General features: G+C 37.2%; 2 protein-coding genes across 4 annotated transcripts; both read right to left on the bottom strand.

Annotated features, from left to right (window-relative positions):
• Nucleotides 1-1,063: 1,063 nt before the first annotated feature.
• LOC103933608 (dnaJ protein homolog) lies at nt 1,064-4,297 on the bottom strand. The gene is made up of 7 exons (XM_009343297.3): nt 4,183-4,297; nt 3,886-4,055; nt 3,274-3,439; nt 3,047-3,188; nt 2,680-2,956; nt 2,356-2,554; nt 1,064-1,560 (listed from the first exon to the last, which is right to left on the bottom strand). The coding sequence occupies exons 2-7, from the start codon at nt 4,033-4,035 to the stop codon at nt 1,241-1,243; spliced, it is 1,254 nt and encodes a 417-aa protein (XP_009341572.1). The 5' UTR covers nt 4,036-4,055; nt 4,183-4,297; the 3' UTR covers nt 1,064-1,240.
• A 1,851-nt stretch (nt 4,298-6,148) lies between these two features.
• LOC103933610 (ferroptosis suppressor protein 1) lies at nt 6,149-12,280 on the bottom strand. Of its 3 annotated transcripts, none has more exons than XM_009343299.2 (5): nt 12,142-12,280; nt 10,115-10,231; nt 9,331-9,587; nt 7,976-8,421; nt 6,149-6,973 (listed from the first exon to the last, which is right to left on the bottom strand). In XM_009343299.2, the coding sequence occupies exons 3-5, from the start codon at nt 9,545-9,547 to the stop codon at nt 6,716-6,718; spliced, it is 921 nt and encodes a 306-aa protein (XP_009341574.2). In that variant the 5' UTR covers nt 9,548-9,587; nt 10,115-10,231; nt 12,142-12,280; the 3' UTR covers nt 6,149-6,715. The 3 variants fall into 3 exon arrangements, with proteins under 3 accessions (XP_009341574.2, XP_048428557.1, XP_009341573.2); XM_048572600.1 differs by lacking the exon at nt 12,142-12,280 and adding an exon at nt 10,731-12,099; XM_009343298.3 differs by lacking the exon at nt 10,115-10,231 and having other exon boundaries at nt 12,142-12,271.
• Between the last annotated feature and the right edge of the window lie 5,423 nt (nt 12,281-17,703).

The following is a 17,703-nucleotide window of genomic DNA, read 5'->3' on the forward strand; positions in this document are numbered from 1 at the left end:
CGTATTCTGATCATAATAAAAAATTTCTCTAGATGAATGGTTGATTAAGAAGCGGGGGCCTTTTTCATTAATTCTTTTTTCCGGCTTATTAATTGAAATGGCTTCGGAAACCGTCATTTAATTTCACTTTATTTTTTGAAATTAATTTCGTCTCACTTCATTCCTTAACCGACATTTTTAATTCTTTTAATCTCAATCCACCTCATGAAAGAAATGTTAACTTAAAAAGTATTTTGGACCTTTTATTTTTTACACATCTATTTTGCTCCAGTCTAAAAACATCCCAACTCATTTTTGACAACTCTAATTCTAACCTGTGACTTTTGTGGCAACAATATTATTATTTTAACCAATATAAGAATTACAATTTTGTTTTTAGAGTCATTTCATTTTGTTTTTAGAGTTCATTTCATTTGCGAGACATCCATGTACTGGCTCAATGTAAACTTTACACTTGGAAAGTACTCGTTACGATAAAAAGAAAACATGACCAGCTCATTCTGAGAATCTTTCCAATCGAAATTGGCCTAATTCACCTATAAAAAAAATGATAGCGGATCTTTTCCATAAAATATAAACTCAAAATAAAAAACAATAGGAAATTTTAACGAAAAGTCCACGGTACTGTTCACTTTAATGAAAAATCATATTTTTACATTAAAAAATCAATCCTAATACTATTCATTTTACCCTTTATTTTGTTCTTATCATTAAAACTCAAAATTTTCAAATCTTTTTTATTAGTTTTCCTAAATCAAGAGATAAGCCATCCTATCCGAAATACTTCATATGCAAACCTCAAAACCACCCAACCACAAAAAATCATCCAAAGCAAACATGCACAATTCGCAACTTGGTGGTATTGATTTGTTCACTTGGGGTAAAGATGCACAAAGAGCGCCCCTAAACCCTCAGATTAGCAACGGTCTCCATTCACTTCGGGGTAGCTAATCACCAAACCAAGTTGCAAATGGGATTATGGTTATAAGTTCAAGCCCCCAGGGGCCAAAGACATATCACCTCTTTCAAACATCCTAAAGCAGCAGAATATAAATTCTTAGCATTCAACAATTAACATTATATAGAATATAAGAAACCATCTCCTTGGTAGCTATTGTTCTCGAAAAGTTACGATTCACAAACCAAACCAAACCACAAATAAACACTAGGAAACTACACCAACATACCACAATGCCGATAACTTTTATTTTTATCGAATACTTTCATAAAGCCTATCAAATCATTGCTGAGCACACTGAACCCTCTGGGCACCACCATGCATGTCCTCATCATCGTCATATGCCTCGTGTGCATGTGCTTGCTTTCGACGCATTTCCTCCTCTATGTTTACATCATGCAGCGTAGTCTCCTCACATTCATCCAACTCCATGTCGGTCAGCTGAGCCGAAGTCTTGGGGGGGAGGACAGCCTCCAGAGCCTTGCACTGTTCTGGATTCAGTGAGTCAGGGAACTCCACTGTGAAGTGAATATATAACTTACCTTTCATGAATGACCTCTGGTACATTGGCATGCCCTCATCATTTATAGCCTTGAATTGATCTGATAGACACCAGTGAAAAAACAAATTAAATCAGTGGAACTAAAAAATATTCTGATGCAACGTCCATTTGTTAGGATGAAAGCCTAGAATTCTCAATCAAAAACTTTTATCACAATACGGGCCAAAAACTAATGCACTAACTTTCACTGCTATGCATTTCGTAACTGAACTGAATATTACGATTGCAGGGACTGCAGGGTCAGGTTGCAAATATCATTTCGTCCATTAGTATAGTTATGATAATTGCACCATACTAAACCAAACACATGACCACAAGCAACTCTGTCTTCTTCCAGTCACTAACTACAAGAGAGAGAGAGAGAGAGAGAGAGAGAGAGAGAATGCAGGTGCGATTATAGGCATAAAGGGAGTGAAAGGGTAGTATGTTTTAAATTTAAAAGGCAAATAGATGTGATGTTACTCCCACCTGCTCCATTTTCTCACTCTCCGTTAAATTTAAAACATATTACCTTCTCACTCCCTTTGTGTCTACACTAACCTTGAATCCTCATCATATATGTTTGTTTTCTGTTCATGTATTTTTTGGTTGTCTGTTTTCTTTTTCTTTTTCGCCCAAAACTTCATTTTGTTTGTCAATAACCCATAAAACACCAATCCAAATCATCATCATTGGTTCAAGTGACTATGGCCTACACATTTATTTGACCGACCCTAACAAAGGTAGCATAATAAAAAAATTCCAAGAATGAATTTGATAATGACTCATAACATCAGGAACTAACCAAATGCACAAAGCAACTATTCAAAATGAGTACAGTAATAATGAAACTTACCAGGCTTTACAACTTCTCCAGGTTGGGATTTAATGAGGAGCTGTCTTCCATCTAAATGTGTCAATACAAATTGGAAGCCGCAGAGTGATTCCACAAGTGACAAGGTATGTTCAAAGAAGAGATCATCACCCTTCCTCTTAAATTTAGGGTGCTCCTTTTGTTGTAGGACAAAGACAATATCGCCTGTGATGGTGTCTGGCTGCAGAATGAATAAAAAAAGGAAGACAAAATAGCATGGATCAATAAATGTACCAAAGACAACTGACATAAAGAGGTTACAAATAACGAACCTTCAAAGTTCAAAGTGAAAGCATGTAAACCTACCGCTTCATCAGCTTCACCAGGGAATGTAATCTTCTGCCCATTTTGCATGCCCTTCTCCACAATTACTTCTAAGACTTTCTTTTCCTGAACAACCTTCTCACCCTTACATTGTGTGCAGCGATCCTTGTCATTAATGGTCTCACCAGTACCCTTGCACTCAGTGCAAGGATGTTGCATTTGCTGGATCATCGAGGGGCCAAGATGTCTAATAGATACTTTCATTCCAGAACCTTGGCAGCCAGGACATTTCATTGAGGCACCTGACTTCGACCCTTTACTGAATCATGTCAAATACCATCTCCATATCAGAACCATAGAGCACTAGAGTAAATTTCGGATAACATTCAACTCATATTAAAACACTAACCCCTTGCATTTGGAGCAGATTTTGTTGCGCGCGAGAGAAAGCTTTTTGGACGTTCCATTGTAGAGATCTTCCAAAGAAACCTTAAGGGGATGGATCACATCCTCTCCCCTTCTCTGCCTTCGGCCTCTGCTGCTTCCACCACCTGGGACATAGCATCAAAACACTTAATTCCAATTTACACAAAGTACAAACACGGAGCTCAGATACAAACAGGGAAAATGCCTCACCACCGAATGGGTTTCCACCAAAGAAGGATTGGAAAATATCAAATGGGTCATGGCCGCCACCTCCGCCACCCATTCCTTCCTTGAGGGCATCCTCGCCATATTGGTCATATATCTCACGTTTCTCTGGATCACTCAGAACCTCATATGCTTGGGCCAACTCTTTAAACTAAATTCCAAACCGGTATCAAAACGGTCAGAAAATCAACATAACAAGAAACTACCATCAAGTTTTATTTGATGACAATGAAATTCCAGCACAAGCACCCCCTCGGGTCGGACTTTAACTCGTAGTGTCCGAACACAAACATATAAGAAAGATTGAAGAAAGCCCAATATATAGTTTCACCATGTTAACTGCTTTATGTGATACCTCTGATTTATCAAAAACGATTCAGATGAATATAAATTTCAATAATTTAAAATTTAAATTGCAGTAAACAACAATAAAAAATAAAAAAACCCAGAAATCCCCAATATACTCAAAGCTATAAAAAAAATTAAAAATAATAAAAAATTTGCTAGATCTCAACGAAACCATAGATTTGATAAATCAAGAAGCTGCTGAATTAATAAACCAAGAGAATATTAATATTAGGAAAAAGAAAGTAAAACCTTTTCAGGATCGCCGCCCTTATCAGGGTGGTTCTTGATGGCGGCTTTTCTATAAGCCTTCTTTAGATCGTCCTGCGAAGCGGTCTTTGAAACTCCAAGGATCTCATAATATTTGCTGTTATCGCTTTTCTTTGGAGCTCTCCCAAACATTCTCACTTGTTAGCCTTAATCTGTTAAATAATTAAAAAATAAATGATAAAAAACACCATTAAATTTCAAAAAATAATAACAAATAAAACCCAAATCCCAGAAATCGGTTTTTGAAATTGATACAGAGAAAGATGATAGAGAACTAACCGATTTTGAAATTCGATTAATTGGAGGTATGTCGTCAGACTGAGCAGAGAGGAACGAGAGAGGGAGGGCGAGAGAGAGAGACGAGTGTTGGTTCAGGGATCTGTATATTAAAGCGAAGGAATGGACGGCTGCGATTGATTGTCAACAAAGGGTGGTCGCTGAGGGTTAGTATTGACATTTCGCATGCGGATAAGGAAGGATCTAGAATTTATCTTTTTGTTTTTAACCCTTTACCCTTTACCTTTTTTAATCTGTTTGCGGAATATTGTTTTTTTTTTTTTTTTAAAGAAAATTGTTTTAGTATAAAAAAAGACTAGTGTTATGTAAATAAGAAGTAGAGATGTATTTTGTGTGTTAATGTATTATTTGGGCAACAAGTATTTTTTTCATAAACTAGTATAAATAAAGACACAACTTATAAATCTTCTTGCGTTTCTCTTTCTCCCTATTATCGTTCCTCTTATTCTCAAAATTTTGGTTTACAATATGTTATCAGCATTCTCAAACGCCAAGTTGTGAATTTGGAGAGGTCGCCTAAAGAAGAGAGTTTGGTAGCATCAATCAAATACTTTTAAACATGGTTTCAATTTCAATATTTTCCAATTCTTGATTGCATGAATATTCACAATGAAGCACAAACTCTAATTTTACGTTGTTCGAATCATATACCTTGCCTTGATTTATATTTTGATTATTCAATTCAATTGCAAATATTGAATTTTGTATTGCTTTTGAGAATGTAAATACAACGCACTTGAAGTTCATACTAAATGCCAAACTTATAGTTCCGAGAGATGCCATAACAATGTGAAGTTTTTTAAGATATATCACTCATGTTGAAATCCGAAGTTTTTAATCAAACAAAATCATGTCTTGAACAAGAATCTTCAAATTTTTTATGTTTACACACGTTTTTTTATCTTTCCATAACACTAACCGTGACCTTGTTCCCTTAGCAAAATATCGACCTTAACAAACTCGATTTTCACTACTTTAGAAGTCTCTAGAATTAATTGAATGTTCATTCAACTGAGGGCTACAAAATATTGAATTTAACATCATGTTTTTGAAGTACTTGATTGATGTGACCAAACTCCGTCGAAGAGGAATGACACATTTTGTATGAATGATGTTCCGTGCTCTGTAAGATTCCCTCCATAGTTGTCGACCCTATTTCGACCGTGTACTTAGTCATCATGTTGGCTATCGTATTTAAAATATAAAAAATCATAATTTTCCAAAACATTTCTTTAGAACATGTTTTAAGAAAAATTTTATTTAAAATTCAAAAACTTGTTTGGTATGAGACTTAAACTCACTCCTTTCTTTTCTCTCTCACTCCCTCTTGCTCCAAATCTATCTCCTTCTTTTCTTCTCTCTCCTTTTTTTTTTTTTCAACCTTTATCGTCTCTCCTTCAATCCGTTCTCTTCATTCTCTCAGCTCTTTCTCTCACTCATTTTCCTCTCTATCTCATCTGATCGTCTCTCTTCTTTCTATTTCCTTCAATCATTTTTTACTGTCTTTCCTCCTCTCCCCTCTTTCTCCCTCTCTTGCGACTCCCTCTGTTTAGATCTCTTTGTCTAGTTTAAGTCGTAAAATTAAAAAATTTTAAATCGCAAACCAATTAAATTTTTGAGTCTTAAAGAAAATTGTTTTCAATAAATGTTTTGAGAAATGATAAAAACTTTCAAATAGGACACCAAACATGCCCTAAAAATTCTTAAAAAACAAAAACTCTAAAAACTCACTTTCTATGCTTTCTATAAGTAGGCTAATTTTCAAGTTAGTTTTGATTTCAGTTTTTGAAAACAATCCTACCAAACAAGAATTGAAGCTGTAAAACTTAGAAAGTGGTTTTGAGTCTAAAAAGTTGGATTCAAGTAGAATACCAAACAGACTCTAAGTATGTAATACCGTATTCTACTTAAGGAAAAACTTTCAACATGAAAGCTGATTGAGATCTAGTTTCATCAAACATACTTTGGAGTCGGAGTTGGCTATTAAAATTGCTCAACGGCTTCAACAGCATTGTTTTGTCCATGGAGAACAACAAATTATAGCAGGCAGCCGGCGAGACTGCAAGAGGAAATTTTGAATGGCATTCTACCTTGTTTAATCAGAATTAGAAACTCTTCAGTTGCATAATTACTAAAAACATCAATATTACAGATGCCCCGCGACGTACAATTTGGTCACGTACCTGAAAGCTGCGGGAACCTGGAACATCTAACTTCCACCACCCGACTTGCGTTCCTGCAGAATATGAACTTGGAATTCCCTTTCCTTTTTTCTTTTGGCTAAAAGAAACACACATGAACCTGCATAAGATGGGGAAGTCCAGCACCCCTGCAAGGCTTGATAGCAAACACTAAGGACAGGGAAAAGAACACCACCACTTTTGTTTGCAATAACCAAGCTCCCAAACTTGGTTAATGTACCACTCAACGATTCTGCTCTAAATGAAATAACTGGGGAGGATGAGTTTGATATCCTGAATAACCTGCCAAACCATCCAAAATGATTCCATGTTTATCAAGGTTTCAGCCCAAGACGTTTCCTTGTCTTTCCTACAAATAAGTCCCCGGATTTGATCATGCCTGGGATGCAACCACTAATCGTCACTAATGGGAACTGAGCAATTCCCTCTTTCCTCCCAAGTGAAACTAGTGCCATTTCTAAACCAGGCTTATATGTAGCCATCTTGCTTTCATTTCGTCCTCTCAACAATAGCTTCAGGTTCTCGGCAGTCACTTCAGCATGTCTTTGTGCTAAATATCCTTGTTTGATCTCCTGTTTTAATAGATTGTTTTCATTAGTTTAAGACAGATTTTTTTTTTAATATATGAAAATTCGTAGACATTGATAGTGAAAATGACGAACAACAAAATCGCAGCAAAGGTTGACCCAACTTTGTCACCAGACTCATAACTCATACGGCTGTTACTTCTCGCCAAAATGACCTTGAACCCTCACAAAAAAAAGAAGTCAATATTACCGAGTATAAGCAAAATCTAAATCAGAGCTGTCATATTGCAGTGGGGTCTGTAGTCTGTTCGACATTTTGTTCTTGTTAAAAACCGATCTGTGTGGTTTCTAAATTATCTTTTCACTTTAGTATGAGGTTTCTCAAAATAAGAGCTACTTACTGGTGATATTCTCTACAAAACACTGTATCATACTGAAAACTCCCCATTTATCAATCATCCTATTTTTTTCTTGTCTGAAGTTATTTATAAACTGATAATTTTGCTTATTTATAAATTGATAATTTTGCTGCTTATTAACCACAAGACTAGAAGTTTTGTGCATTGTTTCACGAAATAGAAATACCGAACAAAGTTCAGGCCTCATAATATTCCAAAACTTATTAAACTATGAGAAAAGCAAAATCATGATTGCAGTTCTGCCTCTACCATCAAACAGTTAATTAACTCTATAATTTTTCGGTTTTATAATTAGCTCAGGTGTTTTTCGGCCCCTAGCATTTTATGTGAATCAAACCTTGAATTTTTTCCCAAATTTATCCAGCCCCTCAATAGTTACTTATAATTACAGCTTGTATACTAACCACTAACCACTAACCATGACCTAGTTAGTAGTTACATTCCAGATTTGCACTTTTTAACTTTAGGATCCTCGAATTCGACTACCACCACCTATTTGTCCATGGGTAGAACATATCAGGTCCACATGCCTCAAACAAGGAGTATCTTACTAAATATTGACTGCCAAAAGCAAAAAGCAAAAAATAAAAAATACTAAAAACACAAGAGAAAGATAGGCTTGGCTGACCTTAACATCGGTTATATCTCCTACTGCAAAGATATTTTTATGACCACGAACCCTCATGTTTCTATCAACCATCAATCTTCCTTGCATATCCAAGTCATTCTGTAAAATACTCTCCCTAAGCCATGACGAACCCATTGGTTTAGCCGTGCACACAAAGTGGCAATCAGCTGCAATAACTTCTCCAGAAGATGTTTGAAATACACCATCAGATACATTGTTCAAATTAACGGACTCATTCAAAAGAACTTCAACATTTTTTGATATTAACCAATCAAGTGCCCTTTGGGAAGCCTTCAAGCCAATGAATTCTAGTAGCCTTGACCCCCTGTGCACAAGTGTCACCTTCTTTTCTGGAAAATCAGTGGCAATTTCACCGGCAAGTTCAACACCAGTAGGACCCCCTCCAACAATCAGGATTGATTCAGCAGAATTGATCTTTTCAAACTCTGGACACAGAAAGAGAATAAATTCAGATTTGAGGCCAAAGGCTTCATCAAATGGTGAACAATTAAGACATAGAAGTCAGCATTAAGTATTGTAGCCTTGTTGGAGCACCTTCACGAAATTAAAATTAAAATTCTATTTTCATTATTTTCCTTTTCCTTTTTAGGACGGAGCCAGGATTTTTTCTTGGGTGTGCTATAGCTCTAAGCTACGTAACCTATTAAAGGAGCCTCCTAATATTGTTTCTCATATCATCGATCAAAATATACATATAAAAACATATTCGGGATAAATGAAATCATTATGAACAAAACTCAACAGCAAGAGTATATTTCATTAATAAGTAACAAATATATACCTAGTTTATTTTTTTTCTTTTTTTTTTTTTTGTTTTGGGGGGTGGGGTTTGTGGAGACATAAGGAGCCTTCCCTCAAAAATGCACAAAAAGCATACAACATAAGTAAGAAACAAACATGCAATGCAAGTATGTACAACAGAAACTCCTTAAGTAAAATCCTAATATAATGAGAATGCTTCAAAGACTCAAACAATTCACAAAAATAAAAAAAATAAAAACTCAACAAACATAAACAACCAACTACAATCCTAACTCCTAAATCCCGTAACCTAAATTAAGTGAAACACGTGTAGTATTAAAGCTTCTTAACACTTACTCGGGTAGGCTGAGTGGGACTAAATCATTTTAACTACTACTGGTAGAGCGGTTAAAAGTCCACAAATGCAATCTCAAAGAAAAAAAAGTAAACGTATGAGATTTCTTACATGAGTTATGTGGATTTATATGTTAAGTTTAATTTGGAAGTGGGTGAAGTACTAAATGCAATAGCTATCATAAAAACTGACCACAAGCCCACAAATGCAGTGATACTTATGAATCTTTATGTATTACCTGCCTGGTACTGACTAAGCCTCGCAACTCTGGTTTTTGGAACAGAGTCCTTGTGACCAGTGGCTATAACAAGGTAATCATATACAAGCAAACGGCCATCTGTAGTCAATACTTCATGGTCTGTGATGTTAGCTGCAGTAGATGCAACAATCCGCACATTTGGAAGATAATCGCAGTGATTAATGATGGACCTTTTGGCAAATGATGGCTCCACCATTGCCCTCAAGCTTCCCCATGGGATCTCGAAATACTCCTTCCTGAGGTGTAAACAAAAATGTCATTAAAAAGGAACAAAGAATAAAATAACTTGATACGTCAATAATTATAGTTGTATTGATACTAAATTATGCATACTGAGGAATAAGTGGACTGGAAACCAGAAATGACGCAAAAGAAACCATGATTCTTGTTTACAAATAAGTAATCTACAGGAGAAATTCCAAGAGAGCATCGATCAGATACAAAGAAGGACAACTAAAACCAGAGAAAACACATCATCTTAATCATAAATAAGATGTGGACATGTAATAAAACTCAAATCAAGGGGACCATGACAGGTCTTGGTTGTTGCATGTAGGTAGGGAAATGGTAGGTGTCTTTAACATTCCAATTTAATAAGGTATGAGAAGAGGTATTAAGCATGGTCAGATGATGAGAGAGAGAGAGAGAGAGAATACATGGTTACATAGTAATTTTACTTCATGTTGCGGCATAAACATGTGCCAATACAAACTGGAAAAAACTGCCTTACTCAACAGTTGCATGACAAAGTAATGCATTTTACCATTCAAAACGTTTAAACAGGTCATCAGTGACACCACTTCCCTCTTTTCATCTATCATGTTTACTATCTCCACTGGAGTAATTAATTGACAAGTACACCCAAAAAGCCTTGCGCTGCCTGTTATAAATGATCATTGATCAAACAATTGAAAAATTCATAAAACAAATAGAACAAAACATTGTAAATACTTTTATCTTAAAAAAATTAAACAAAAAAGTAGTAATATGATAAAAGAATGAAACGAAGTCCATTGGCGTTTCTTGTTCACTCCTGATGAAAACTATTACTAAATAGGCCCTTGATGGTTGATGGTACACCTAGTTTTCTTCCCCTTCTACACTTACATCTATGACAAAACTTCTTTCTCAAACTCTTCAATTGGTGTTTGAGCTAAACTCATTGATTACTATCGTAGAAAGCCTGAAAATCATGAAGCTACTTATTTGCAATAAATCTCTGCTCATCCATTTAAACCTTGAATGGTGTTAATATACCTCAGCAGCTGAGCATCATTTCATTTTTCAAATTATTAGAAAAACCTAAATATTCATCTAACCTTAGGAAAGTTTACAAAGGCATGATTAAGTTAACGAATGATATATGAAGGCTAACTAACCAGTTGAAACTTGCCAGGAGCCACCACATCACAAGTCGAATATTTGGTTTCCCACACATAAACTTAAAATATCATTGGTTCAAAAGGTACAAACCAAGATCGTTGGGGCACAAATGCATCCACAAAAGACAGCAAGAGCAACCACAGAAATCACAATGACTTAGATCAGTACCCGTAGTATATTTCACCATTTCAGACTACTTCTTCCAATAATCATGAGCCATAGCCTCCTCAATTCAAACATCTGAATCCTTTATTCTACTGTCATTCAGCTAAATAATAAGCCTTAAGGTAATTCCAACTCATTGCACATTTGCAAACCGTCTCCTTTGTCCACAGAATCACTGCTTATTCATCTTCAGAGAAAAGACATTTCCATAGCTTTTACTTTCAATCTGAAATCAATTCCATACATATTTCATTCAAATCGGCGCTATCAGGACAGAAAAGAACCGTTGCTTGTCCAGACAGCAAGCACCTCCTGTTCATGTGAATTAGCTGTGTTTGGTTTGCAGTCTTGTCAAAACTAAACCTCCCACTGCCTGCCCTTCGTCCAAAAACAGAAAGGAGTCTATACTATGCTCAAAATCCGGGCTGTAAATTGTCTTTGTTTTCAGTTTCTTCATCTTCTATTCATGCAGCAGTAGGGTTGCACTTGCACCCCCTTATGGTCTCTATAGTGAATTCTTACCGTAGAAGGTATCCTTGCAATTGACTTTTCTAAGATAACTATCTACGGAACCCAACAACACAGAAACTAGAGGAGCACATCATTTAGAAACATCTTTCAAAATACATGATTTACATTATCCCAATACATCCTTCACCAGTACATTATCTTAAGAAATCATGAATCGCTAGCTTTGTAGGATTGTCCGATAAATATGAGTTAGCATTCATACATGATTTACATTAGCCCAAAGAACCATGAAAATAAAAGCAATACCACTCTTTTTCTTACTAATATTCCTACATCAAACAACACCATAATAAAAGTTACACAAAGGCTCTTTATTTTAGTTTCTCGGTGCAGATAGCCGGGCTTTGAGTGAAGTGTGCATAGAGAACGGACCTCTGTTAATTAAAAGTTAGCTTTCTGTCGGCTCATAAGGTTATCATTTTCTCTAAATACACAGAAAACCAATCCAATTGCAGAATCAAATTCTATGACCATGTTCTGCCGCATAACACAGCATAGCATAGCAAATTCAAGGCAATTGATAAAATAAAAAAAAGAAAAAAAAAACAGTGATAAATTCAATTCAAAAAAACCCTACCTAGTATGGCTACTCCTCTCTCTGCACTCAAGTTCGAATTCCCTCCCCGTAGTTTAAATAAGATTAAAGTATTACTCAATGATCGTCGGATGATAGAAAACAAGTAAAATAATGGGTTTAGAAGCATGGCTTACTGATCAACAAGGACAACATCAGCGCAGAACTGGAGAGAATGGGCTACGACGGAGCCGCCGACGCCGCCTCCAATCACCACCACTCTCTTCCTCTCCGCATCCGATGACTCTTGCGCGGCAGCCATTGAAATTGAGAAGCACGTTGCACTGCACGAGCACGAGTAAAATGGAAACGCTTTCCTCTCAAGAAGAAGAAGAAGAAGAGAGGCGAATGAACGAGGAGATTTTTGGTGGTTACAACTTTATTTGCTTTGCTTTGCCAGTTCACGTGCACTGGTGGTATGAGTTTTGGGTGTGTGGTTAAACCAGCTACCAACTCAGCGTTTCAATGCCACTGGTTTCATTTTTTGTTTTGTTTTTTTTTTTTTTTTTTTAACCCCTTTTCCTATAACGCATAGTTTTGTTCCAGAAGATTTCTCCCCTCCAGGAATGCGAATCCCTTTAAAACTTTATTTATTTACTTTTTTACTGGATGGATAGAATAGGAGATTCGGAAGAAATTTTTATTAGAGGTGGGCACGGATTGGTTTGATGCGGTTTTAAATGAAATCAAAATCAAAATTGAAATATTTTGCGATTTGATTCGGTGCGGTTTCAAACGGTTTTGGTTTGATTTTTAAGAAAAAATGTACAATTTGTAATTTAATATATTAATAAGCATTTCCCAATAGTAATAGGAAAAAGACATTTGTTATGTAAACACATAACACATTGCATGCAGTTGTGATGTTAAAACATGTTTGTGCAACAAATGGTGTCCCTTAAGAGTGTTTATCATAAAACAAGTTGAATAAATTTGAATTCATTAAACGTGAGCAAAACTTTCATATTAGAATATGTGATATCATGCTTCAAATGAGTAGACTTCATTAGATCATTATTCGACTTTTGATAACAAGATTAGTCCACCCTTGTACATATATGTGTGTGTGATGGTATAAAATAACAAAGGTCCTTTAAGTTAATGAACGAAAGAAAGCAATGAATGATGATATTCTAGTGTGGTTGAGTCCATACTAAGTGTATAGATTCTAACAAACAACCAATTAAAATATGACATCTAATATGGACATTTAATTAAATATTTATTAATATTTGCGGTACGGTTTGATTTCGGTGCGGTTTTCAAAAACCAAAACCGAAACCAAACCGTTTTCTATGTTGCGGTTGAAACGTTTCAAAACCGCAAAACCAAACCGTTCGATGTGGTTCGATTTGGTTCGTGTTTCGGTTTCGATTTTAAGTGCCCACCCCAAACTTTTATCATGCCAAGGACACGGTTCGATACACTATATCTCATAATACAATTTGACGAATTTTTATTTTTTTAGTTTTCAACCAATTATATTATGACACTTAAGACGCGTTTACATACCCAGAAAGGATACGATGTGTTTGTACCATACTTGACCAATCCCGAAACTACTAAGCACCGGTCAACAACATACCGTCAATGACCCACAAGACTTTTCCTCCAACCAGGAGGCCAATCACAACACGACACATGTCAGTATGAGAGGCCAATCATAGCGCGACACGTGTCGATATCAGAGCCAATCATAACACGACACGTGTCAATGTCAGAACAAAACTAGAAACTCTCTTCTATAAAAGAGGATCATTCTCCCACAATAATCTCTAATGTCATTTGTACTAAACTATTCACCAGAACTCACTAAAAGAGAGTTTGAACCTATGTATTTGTGTAAACCCTTCACAACTAATGAGAACTCCTCTACTCCGTAGACGTAGCCAATCTGGGTGAACCACGTACATCTTGTGCTGCTTGTTTCCCTGTCTCTATTCATTTATATACTTATCTACATTAATGACCAGAGCAATCTAGCGAAGGTCATAAACTCCACACTTTCTGTTGTACCAAAGTCCTCGCCGATTTTATGCATCAACATTTGGCGTCGTCTGTTAGAATCGTACTTATTCCTACTCTCTCCAGCTTTGTTAAGCTGGTTTCCACCATTCGCACACTTTCCTTCGACCAGGCACCCCTCTCCAACATGGGGAATGAAGGGGGCCACAGCACGTAGAACGACACCCCCTCGCACTTAGTGCAAAGCAACGAAAGAAGGAACGAAAGAGGTTTGTTCTTCAAGCTAAAGTCGATGAGATCCTCCAGGAGCAGTATGAGAAGCTCTTCGAAATGCTCCTTGAAGCTAGGTATACTCAAACACACGAACTCATCGCCCTTAAGGAAGTCAACCATCACCTGGATGCCCCCCCAACACGGGGGTGTTGGAAATATGCCCTGAAAGTCAATCTTTGGAAGAAACCTTTCAGGACAATGAATTGATGTATATATGACTCTTATACATCGGAAGGCAAAGATACTAATTGGGACTATCTCAATGAACGAAATATGTCCTAAATAGTGAATCCATGGACAATGGATCGATGGAAGAAGTAACCTAATGATGTTAGGATACAGAGACCTTCTTCTCATAACCATCATGTCCAAAAAGGTTCCTGGTCATAAGGATTGTCGGAGGGATACTGACAATCCATAGACTGGTACATACTATGTCCGCTTCAATTGGAAGGATGGAAAGTCTCATCCCATTCGTGTAGCGACACTAAGACAAGCATGTAGGTGCTCATTAAGGGAATGAGTTCACTGAACACAATCGAACGAGAGTACTTGCATGGAGGTCTACTCACATGTCAAGCAAGTAACTCTAATGGTTGGAATAATGTAAGTAATCCTTTGACCTGAGGCATCTCGTTGTCTTGTGGTTAAGTACTTAATCTTTGATTATGTTAAAGTCATTCCATTCGAGAGTGTCCAAGGCATCGTTGGGGTTAAGCCACTTAGCCATGAAGGCAAGTGAATGCGCAACAAGGAATCTCTAATCTTCGATAAGAGAGGATGAATACTCTAAGATATGATTCGGGAATCTTCGGCCGAAGTATCGAGCGTAATAAAGGAAAGCGTTCCTATACGTCTCAAATGAATCATATAAGAAGGAATAATCACATTAGGGGTTTGACATTATAAATCCATACCCTAGTAATGTGATTGAGAGTATTGTTTTAGAGAAGGATCGAATTACATTGTAATTCCAACTGAATAGGTTCTCCGAATAACTTCTACATTAGCTTGGGTAGCCATGATATGATTAGATGTCACTCATGGCTTGTGAGTTCTTCTAGATGATTAAATGTAGTCATTAAAAGGAAGGTGAATTAAAAGTAAGTTTTAAATCACTAAGTGATTGGATAATCAATTGGATTGGTGCCAATCACCTCACTGCCTTGCTAATTAGAACCTAAAAGATTGTTCACCGATACACTCTTGTAGTGAGTAACTAATGGATGAAGGAAATAATTAATTGGATTAATTAAGTGTTTTTGATTAATTTAGAAAGTCTAAAGAAATCATAAAAGCGATAAAGATCGTTTTGGGCTTAAAGAAACGTTCGGGTTTAATCGGGCCCATTGGGCCAAAACCCATTGGGCTTTTATTCAAGCATTGGATGACTTGAAATAATTAAAAGCCCAAAGCCCAAATTAAACACAATAGGCCGGCCAAATGAGAAGGGAGAGAGAGAGAGTGAGTCAATTGTTGACTTGTTTCTTTAAGAAATAAAAGGAACAAAACAAGACATAGTGTGTTAGGTGATTGAGAATACACAAAAGAAAAGTAAAACATTCTCTCTCTAATCTTCAAAGGCCGGCCACCAAGGGGATGAACTAGAATATCTGTCCCTTTGGTTATCCTCATCTTTCCATACACTTGGTTTCAATCTTGGAACTTGAAGGGACTGGAGACTCTTCACCAAAGGGAGGAGGCAGGAGGGAGGCGGCTCAGAGTTCAGGGCAAAGAGCTGGAGTGGTCAATCCTTTCTTAGACATACAACGTACTCCTACTTGTCTTCATAATGTTTTGATGCATCTTATAAACCTATGCATCTTGAAGGGATTGCTATGCTTGATAAATGTATGACACTTCTCTCGTAATAATTTGATTGTATATGCATGGTACTAGAAATCCATAAATCTATATTTTCCTTCGGGGGATCACCTGCCTTCAACATGGATATCTCTAATGGGGAGCGAGTTACTCATCAAGGTGTTGATCAACATGAGACCTCTCTCGACTCAGCTGCTTCGACCCGAAGCAGGAGAAGTGGAGGAAGGCACATTCTTGCAGAAGGAGTAGAAGGATCAAAATCCGTTTATCGTGACTATTGGGACTTCCTGAGGCAACGTCGAGAGAACCCCATCCACATAAGCTCGAAGGTCAATGACCCAAGGGTTTCTGAAAGATTCGGTCCTCTCTCATACCCCAAGCCAACTACCAATCTAGGGAATGAGCCACATGTCCTAGAGGAATATGAAGGTACGGAGGACTCAGGCGCGTTTCGATAAGCTCGTCCTGGAAGTCAGTACGGTGAGTCCAAATAAAAATCTCATGCCCTTGATCAAGCCTTCCTACTTCCAAGAGGAGATGGAGACTTACGGAAGAATGATCCAGCAGTACCTAACTCCACTCAAAACCCCCTTGTCCTACAACTCCTTGAGGAAGTAAACATGTTGAAGGCAGAACGTCAGGTCGAAATACCTTACTGGAACCAACCTAGGTCTGGTCCTCTTACAAGGAGGATCCTCGACACCCCCTCCAAGCAAAGATAAAGTAGAAGCTTGGCTTACAATTCTACACTGGAAGGGAGGACCCGATTGAACACCTTAACCTCTTTGAGTCCACCATGGCATATCGGATGCACACTGACGAAGAACGAAGTATTCTCTTCCCCTTTACCCTTTCTAGCGGAGCTCTGAATTGGTATTGTCATCTTCTACCTAAGACAGTAGACTCATTTAAGGAACTGAGGAAACTGTTTGTCTTTCAACACATCTTCTAGACAGATTACTTATTCACATATGACTTGTACATTATTCGCTAGAAACCGGACGAGTCACTACGAAAGTATGCTGGCCGCTTCAGCCATGAGTATTCTCACTACGTTGAGGCAGATGACAAGACCACCCTTAAAACCTTCACGGCAAGCCTATGCGAGTGTTTCTTCAAGTACATGATCAATGCTAACACTTGGAAGACTTACTTTAAGGTGATGGCACAGGCTTACAACTATGCCTCCGCTGAAGCAAGGACATACCAAGCGAACCCCCATATGGTTAACCTCTATTAACAAGTGGGAAGTGGAAATTAAGTTCTACCAAGTGAGGAGATCTTGGCCATTCAGACACCCATTGCATCACCTCCTGCCTTATTTAACTACTCGCTAAGTCACCAAACGTATTTGTCTCTTGGTAAGAGGAAGAATTTTTACTCTCAGCAAGCCTATTACAACAAGAGGGATAAAAGTTCGTATCAATACAACCAGGGGTGAACATACCGTTGACTATTATGACTATAGGGCCAAGCCTCACTTTTTCAAAGTGAAGGACTGGGTACTGAAGGAAATACTATTATAAGAAGGCATACATATTACAAATGTTTTGATTCTCAACCACTTGAGATCTTTTGTCACACAAGCCATTAGCAAATGTTTAAAGAAGAGGGAATTCATACAACTTTTTCTGAGT

This window comes from the organism of the source record quoted next, unplaced genomic scaffold (assembly GCF_019419815.1).
Source record: "Pyrus x bretschneideri cultivar Hongxiangsu unplaced genomic scaffold, Pyrus_bretschneideri_v1 Contig62, whole genome shotgun sequence".
Lineage (NCBI taxonomy): Eukaryota > Viridiplantae > Streptophyta > Magnoliopsida > Rosales > Rosaceae > Pyrus > Pyrus x bretschneideri.